The sequence below is a fragment of the Theropithecus gelada genome, chromosome 16 (genome assembly GCF_003255815.1).
Source record: "Theropithecus gelada isolate Dixy chromosome 16, Tgel_1.0, whole genome shotgun sequence".
NCBI lineage: Eukaryota > Metazoa > Chordata > Mammalia > Primates > Cercopithecidae > Theropithecus > Theropithecus gelada.
In genome coordinates this window covers 28,829,282-28,837,422 of record NC_037684.1, presented here as the reverse complement: position 1 = coordinate 28,837,422, position 8,141 = coordinate 28,829,282, and the positions used below count along the sequence as shown (strand labels likewise).

General features: G+C 39.1%; 1 protein-coding gene across 1 annotated transcript; it reads left to right on the top strand.

Annotated features, from left to right (window-relative positions):
* Positions 1 to 346: 346 nt before the first annotated feature.
* KRT26 (keratin 26) lies at positions 347 to 5,916 on the top strand. The gene is made up of 8 exons (XM_025363072.1): positions 347 to 787; positions 1,223 to 1,305; positions 2,051 to 2,207; positions 2,338 to 2,499; positions 2,581 to 2,706; positions 3,367 to 3,584; positions 4,786 to 4,853; positions 5,765 to 5,916. Exons 1-8 carry the CDS (start codon positions 347 to 349, stop codon positions 5,914 to 5,916), a joined length of 1,407 nt encoding a protein of 468 aa, XP_025218857.1.
* Positions 5,917 to 8,141: the final 2,225 nt, after the last annotated feature.

Below are 8,141 nucleotides of genomic sequence, written 5' to 3'. Positions count from 1 at the left end.
ACTCTAGATTCTATTAATATTCCAGTGGTCAAAAAGATGCATATTTAGTCATATTTAATTTTGGCCTTTGAGGCTATGATTTAGTTTTACTTCACCTGGCACCATTTTTATATATAAAAAATATCCTTGGGGCACCTTTCCACCTACAGACTGGACGCTGTTAAAAATCACCCAATTGTGAAAAACAACAATTAGGATGCAAGTAAATTTTATTACAGACTGGCATAGTCAAGACTGAAATGACCCAGTGAATCCTATAAAAGGCCAAGGGAGCTAACGTGTGTGGAAGGTGAACTCTGGCTTTGCTCCTCTCTTTGGCAAGGGGTTGCCCGTCTGTGCTGCCGCCATGTCTTTTCGACTTTCTGGTGGATCCAGGCGGATCTGCTCGCGAACTGGATCTGGTAGGCTGTCCGGTGGAGGAACAGGCTTTGTGGCTGGGAATGTGTGTGTTGGGTCAGGAGCAGGAAGCAGCTTTTCTTGTACTCTTGGGGGCATCTCTTCTGGAGGAAGCTTCTGCAGTAGTGGTGGAGGGTTGGGAAGTGGTGCCTGTCCTGGTTTTCTTGGCAATGAGCACAGCCTCCTCTCTGGGAATGAAAAGGTGACCATGCAGAATCTCAATGACCGCCTGGCATCCTACCTGGACCATGTGCGTGCTCTGGAGGAGGCCAACACAGACCTGGAGCAGAAGATCAAGGGCTGGTATGAGAAATGTGAGCCTGGCTCTTTCCGGGAACACAATCATGACTATAGCAGATACTTCTCAGTCATTGAAGATCTTAAAAGGCAGGTAAGAAATAGAGATTTGCATACTTTTACTACAGACTTTGTGTCTGGATAATTTAAAGAAGAGAAAATATAAAATGTGTTTAACAAATTTATGTGATGTAGGATTTGTTCACTCGGTATTTCCAGTGCTAAGTGCAGTACCTGGCAATAAAATCTTGTAGAATTAAATAATGAAAAAGAAATCATTTCAAAACAGATATATTCACTTTGTTTTTCTTATATTTAGCTCATACCATTTGATCAAAAGTAATAAAAGTACCTATGTGGCACTTAAGCTCTGGATGCTTATTATCTGAAGAAAATCCAGATTTCTTTAACATAGAAAAAAGATACTAAAACAGATGTTTGACAGATTAAGAAGATATAAAATCACACTGAAATCTGGAGCCTCCTTTGACTTTTGGTAATCGACATTTTCATAATCTTCCCTATTTAGATTATTTCTGCAACCACCTGCAACGCCAGCATTGTTCTACAAAATGACAATGCCAGACTGACCGCAGATGACTTCAGGCTGAAGTAGGTGAAAACAAACTAATTAATTATATGAATAAAAGTTAAAATATTACCGTTGGATTAAGGAATATATATTTTGCTTTGAAAACCAAAATGTTTTTCTAAAGTCAGACTAGATAAATAAAGAAATTGAATTAAATACACCCTTATAAAAAGAGCTATCATGGTTGGACACAGTAGCTCATGCCTGTAACCCCAGCACCTTGGGAGGCCAAGACAGGCGGATCACTTGAGGTCAGGAGTTCAAGACCAGCCTGGCCAACAGGGGAAGACCCCGTCTCTACTAAAAGTATACACACAAAAACATAGTCAGGCATGGTGGCGCACTCCTGTATTCCCAGCTACTCGGGAGGCTGAGACATGAGAATCCACTTGAACCTGGAAGGCGGAGGTTGAGTGAGCTGAGATGGGGCCACTGCACTTCAGCCTGGGTGACAGAGTCAGACTATCTCAAAAGCAAACAACAAAAAAAAAGAGCTATTACATTTTTTAAAATCTAAAATCTAGCAATATTGTATTTAATTGTTAAGCGCATTGGATGACAAAAATCAACTCTGAAGAAATAACATCCCCAAAATACAATTCATGAATTGTTAGGTATCTCAAACCATTTTAGCAGTTTGCCATTGCAAGAAGCTTCAGAAGCATGTAGAGAACATCATGTCTTTCAGCATATGAAATGCCTTAAAAAGTTGTGCTTTGCACCTGCCTATGATGACAACTCCCAGGTGCCTTACTAATCTTTCAGGTATGAAAATGAGCTGGCTCTGCACCACAGTGTTGAGGCTGACACCAATGGTCTTCGCAGAGTGTTGGATGAGCTGACCCTCTGTACAACCGACCTGGAGATACAGTGTGAGACCCTCAGTGAGGAATTGACCTACCTCAAAAAAAATCACGAGGAGGTAAGGAAGCCTGCAGAGTGGCTTCATATAGTGTCCAATTTCCTTCTTCAAGTCCACTGTTCATTTCATAGCAGGGCATGAACATCAATCAAAATCCTCCACTGAGGGTAAATACCAATCCGTTTTCTAGGAGATGGAAGTCTTGCAGTGTACAGCTGGGGGGAATGTGAACGTGGAGATGAATGCAACCCCAGGAGTGGACCTAACTCTCCTGTTAAACAACATGAGGGCTGAGTATGAGGCCTTGGCTGAGCAGAACTGCAAAGATGCTGAAGCCTGGTTCAACGAGAGGGTAGGTCTATGGCAAATTACAAAGGGCTTGCTCAGGAGACAATCAGGCCGGTCACTAACCCTTTCGACAACTACACTTCAGAGTGCAACACTGCAACAACAGATTTCCAATGATGAGGGAGCAGCCACAGCAGCCAGAAATGAGCTGACCGAAGTGAAACGCAACCTGCAAACCCTGGAAATAGAACTTCAGTCCCTCATGGCTGTGGTATGTAGGAATCACCATTGAATTGAATCTATGTGTGAATATGTATAAGTCAATACAGATATAAAAATGTATATAACACCAAGTACGTATAACCATTTACATATGACTAAAAGTATAAAATATATTAAATATCAAGAATTCTGTCCCTAAATTCACCAATTCCAAAACTTGAAAAAATGCCTTTTTACAATAGAGGAATTTTTTTTTAAATCTTGCAAATGTTGATTTTCAATTAAAAATATTCAGACCTTATACAAATAATTATTTCTACCTTGAGAATATTTAAAATATGATCATGCTGGTCAAGCACAGTGGCTCATGCCTGTAATCCCAGCACTTTGGGAGGCCAAGGCAGGTGGCTCACTTGAGGTCAGGAGTTCAAGACCAGCCTGGCCAACATGGTGAAACCCCATCTCTACTAAAAATATAAAAATTAGCTGGGTGTGGTGGTAGGCACCTGTAATCCCACATACTCAGGAGGCTGAGGCAGGAGAATCACTTGAACCTAAGAAGAGAGGTTGCAGTGAGCCAAGATCGTGCCACTGCACTCAGCCTGGGTGACAGAGCAAGATACCATCTCAAAAAAGTAAATAAAATAATGTAAAATGTCCATGCCATTTCTCTTTTACACAATGAAGCTTTGCTTTGTTTGTCTTTCAGAAACATTCCTATGAATGCTCCTTGGCTGAGACTGAAGAAAATTACTGCAATCAACTCCAGCAAATTCAGAATCAGATCGGGGTGATGGAGGAACAACTGCAACAGATTCGAACAGAAACAGAAGGCCAGAAGCTGGAGTATGAACAGCTTCTTGATGTAAAAATCTTTTTAGAAAAAGAAATTGAAATTTATTGCAACTTACTAGATGGAGAAGAAAGGTAAATATTAACTTGCAGGAAAAAAAAAAGTCTCCCATCAACTAGGTTTTCTCACAGTATAGGTATGCCAATATTACATCCTAGAATTTCCTACTCTAGAGATCACATATATTTATCCTCAGGAATGTATATTATTGCAGCCAAGTGAAATTAAAACATGCAGAAATTTGAAAATCAAATTTCTAAGTATGTAAAAATATTTGTATGTATAATAATATAAAGGTCATTTAAGTATAGAATATTTAACAATTCCCGTACTCCAATTCAAGGGGAAACGTGCTTTCTGTGATTTAGTGTGTAAGCACATTTCTTATAAATAACTCACTCTCTTTTCTTATCACTTCACTAGTTACCCCACATGTACCTTGTATTAAAGGTGAGCGATGAAGATATAGGAAGAATTAATTGGAGAAGCACCATAGTTTCTTAGTCAATAGCAACAGCCCTGGAATTGCAGCCCTAGCTGTGAATCAAATACTGGGTGAATTACAAGCGCATTGTTTAACCTTTCAAATGCAGTTTCCTCGTTGGTGAAATTGTGATAACGCCAAAACCATACTTGTAACAAGTCTTAACTATAATGTCTCCCTACGTAGCATACACAGAAAAGGTATCTGGTAATCACTGCCTATTACTAAATGCTTGCCCATGGCCGCATAGTGAGGAGGTAAGGTCTTGCACACTACAAGGCCCATCAGCCTTCTGCAGCCTATTCTCACAGGAACCCAACAGTGATTGCTCCCTCCTCAGAACAAAGCACTCATTATACCACTCACTTTTCACTTAATTTACAGCACTTTTCAAGTTATAGGTAATTTTTAGCATGTGTATAATTTTTTCCAACCGTAAAAACTGTGTCTTGGTCCTATATTTTCTGCAGCACCTAGCCCAGCAACACTTTCTTCATGGTAGGCACTCCAAACACATTCATTGGCCAGCTGATTGAAAAGTCAGAGTGAGAAATATTGCTAGATGAAAGAGGTAATATCTGGTCATGAGAAAATTTCTATTCATAAACATCCATTTCATCTCTTCTTTCACTATGCTGAAGTCATGAAAAGCTTACTAGTGTCCCTTAAGTATATGAGGAATTTGAATCTTATTGAAACTAGAATTCCAAAATGCTTATTTCCAATTTAGAGGTATTTATAAGCTCACTAAGGAAAGAAAAAAATGCAATAATTTACTCTTCTCTTCACAGAAAAAGCAAATCCACATGTTACAAATCAAAAGGATGCAGGCCTGTGAATTCTGGAAATCAAGGCAAAGGTATAGATGGTTTTTTTACCTAGTGTAACTCCTTAAACTCCATCAATTGTGTTAACTAAGTTATTTATTTGTTAACTAAATAAAATTTGTTTTTAAGTTTACTTGTGGTGAATAAAGGCATGAGGGGTCATTATTATAGTTCTTAACATTTGTATTTTATATTCCTGTAGAACAACAGATGTGGTCAAATTATGAAATTACTGAGTGAGGAATTAATCCCACAACATATTTCTTACCTGGAATGTATTATCTTTCATAGTTTCAATACTTTGATAAAAGAGCTACTTTATCTTAAACCACAAAAATAGGGCAAGCTGGTATTTAAAAGAAGACATTACTTGCAGCCAGCCTTTACTGCCTGATACTTAGATTGTTTTAATCCATGTTTAATTTATGTTTTCAAACAGCCATTGCTCTAAAAACAAATATAAGAGAGATAGTCCAGGTTCTTGCTAACCACTGACTTCAAACACAGTATTATATATCAATTTACTGCAGACTTGCAAAAAACATTTTAAAAAAGCAAACATTTTTTAAAAGGTGTGGTGGCTCATGCCTGTAATCCCAGCATTTTGGGAAGCCAAGGCAGGTGGATCACTTGAGGTCAGGAGTTTGAGACCAGCCTGGTCAACAGGGTGAAACTGCATCTCTACTAAAAATACAAAACTTAGCCAGGTGTGGTGGCAGGCGCCTGTAATCCCAGCCACTTGGGAGGCTGAGGCAGAAGAATCACTTGAACCTGGGAGGGAGAGGCTGCAGTGAGCCAAGATCATGTCACTGCACTCCAGCCTGGGTGACAGAGTGAGACTCCTCAAAAAACAAACAAACAAACCAAAAGCATACCTGTTATGGCTAAATATTTTTCAACCTGTTAAAAAATGACCACTAACGTTTTATTTGTTTTATTTCAGACTCAGCAAAAGAAACTATTGTCAAAACAGTGGTTGAGGAACTGGATCAAATAGGCAGTGTCCTTTCACTGAGAGTCCACTCAGTTGAAGAAAAGTCCTCTAAAATAAGCAACATTACAGTAGAGCAACGAGTACCTTCTAAAGCACCATAAGGAGGAAAACTTATTGAAAGAAAGAAAGAAAGAAAGAAAGAAAGAAAGAAAGAAAGAAAGAAAGAAAGAAAGAAAGAAAGAAAGAAAGAAAGAAAGAAAGCCTGCCTTTGCAAAAGCCCTACTGATTAAATAACCTAAGGAAATTATTCATTTCTGTTCTTAAAGATAAAAGGGCTAGAATTTGTTCTCCTTCTCTTCCTTTTCTCACGTTCTATGCATGTAATCCTTTTCCAGAGAAGAAAAATCCTGCTCTGTCCCTAATTTTTGTTTTATTTTGGGGGTCTTTTTTGACATTTCATTAAAAATTCTTCTGTTGCAAGTTATTTTTAAATATCTGGTTCTTATTAATTTCTAAAGTTGATCCCAATGTGACAATACTAAGGACCTGCTAATAAAATAATGTGTTTCATTTCATAGTCACAGTTACCTCAATTAATAACAGAATAAGGTGTCAAGAGCACTAGCACTAATATCTGGTCCCAAATCTGTCCCTGGTTAACGATGTGAATAACTTGATCTTTTTGTGTTTGAACGTCTATGGACATAAAATAAGGAGATAATACCCACTGATCACTAGGACTTGTTTACCCTTGCAATACCTCGCCTGGGTGATCAGCAAATGTTTGTTGTAAAATCTGAACCTGGAAAGCTATTTTTCCATTTTCCAGCACATACATCTCTCTGCCCCTACCATGGTGATGACTAAGCAAATTTAGAACTCAAGCCTGGGGTGGTTCTAAATCTTGCTCATATTCTCCTGCACACAAAATTCTGCCTGACATCCTTACTAAATTATTTTGGAAAGTGCCACTGGGATTGGAAAGCAGCAAAGTTCTAGGCTAAAGAGGTTTTTTTCAGCTGGGGTGGAATGAGGCAGTGACCTCTATAACCACCTAGATTTCCAACTTGCATGGCAGAGCATCATTGAAGGGTTTTAATCAACTGGCATATAGACAATGTGGGATTCAAAATGACCCATGAAGACTGAACTGCACCATTTCAGTGTGCTAAACCCTGTGAGGTTGTATTCTACAAGTCTCAAATATAAGCTTGGTCACCATTATTTCCTGCTTCCACATAAGGTAGTTGACCTTAGCCTAATGATGCTTTCTGGAGAGGTAGATACAGCTGAAAGTTACCTTTGTCAGGGTCTTCTTGTGATGAATGGTGCCAACCATGATGACAAAGGCCATATTTCAATGGTATAGAGTTAGATTAAGTCTGTTTAGAAGCACTTTCAATTGCAGAACTATAGTGACAATATCTTAAATTTACTGAGTGTGTTTTAACTCACTTTACATGCATTAACCAATTTAATTTTCATAAATACTTATGAGGTAGGTGTTTTATCATCTTTATATTATATATGAGGAAAGCAGAGTCTCAGAGATTAAGGAATTTCTCCAGGGCTACACAGCTGACGTGTACCGGGGCTTAGATGCAAATCCAGATCTCCTTCTCTGCCATGGTGATTTGAGTTCCATTGATCAGAACAAAAATAAGCATAGGAATTCACTGTTTTCACACTAAGATTCCACTGCCACCCAAGAGGGACCACAATCAGGCAGACTTTTATGTGCATGACTATCAATGATACAATGAAAGCCAGGAGTATGGCTTTCAGTGCAGTGGCCTTCTTGTAACATGAAACAAGCATGCTTGTAACCTGACTACAAATCCCTCAAGTATCTATGCCTACAGTATGCCTGCTGCATTCTACAGTGTATAGCACGCCTACAGTATGCCTACAGTATGCTGAAAGATGCCTACAGTATGCCTGCAGTATATCTACATTATGCCTACAGATACCTACAGCATCCCTACAGAAAGCCTACAGCATGCCTACAGTATGTGTACAGTCTTTTCCTATCTGCTAGTTACCCACCTCCAGCTCCTCTCCCAGCACCTCCCTTCTCTGTCCCCATATTTATTAAACCCTGGTTACTGGATGCCCCCCCGCCTTCTGCTACAGTTTCCGTCACTATGCTTCATTACTCTCTCATTCTGACTGGTAAGGTCACTCAGAGGCTCTATCCCCCAGGAATTAAAGGAGTAAAATCACATTATCAGCTCTCTCAAGACACTTGCTTAACTCACCATTTTACAAACACAGTGTTGACTCTCTTTCTCTTGTGCCGCCAGTAATATTCTCTCTTTCTTATTCCCAACAGAGGTCCTATTCTTTCCAAGAACAACCGGGCTAACTTCCATTTTTCTATATCCAC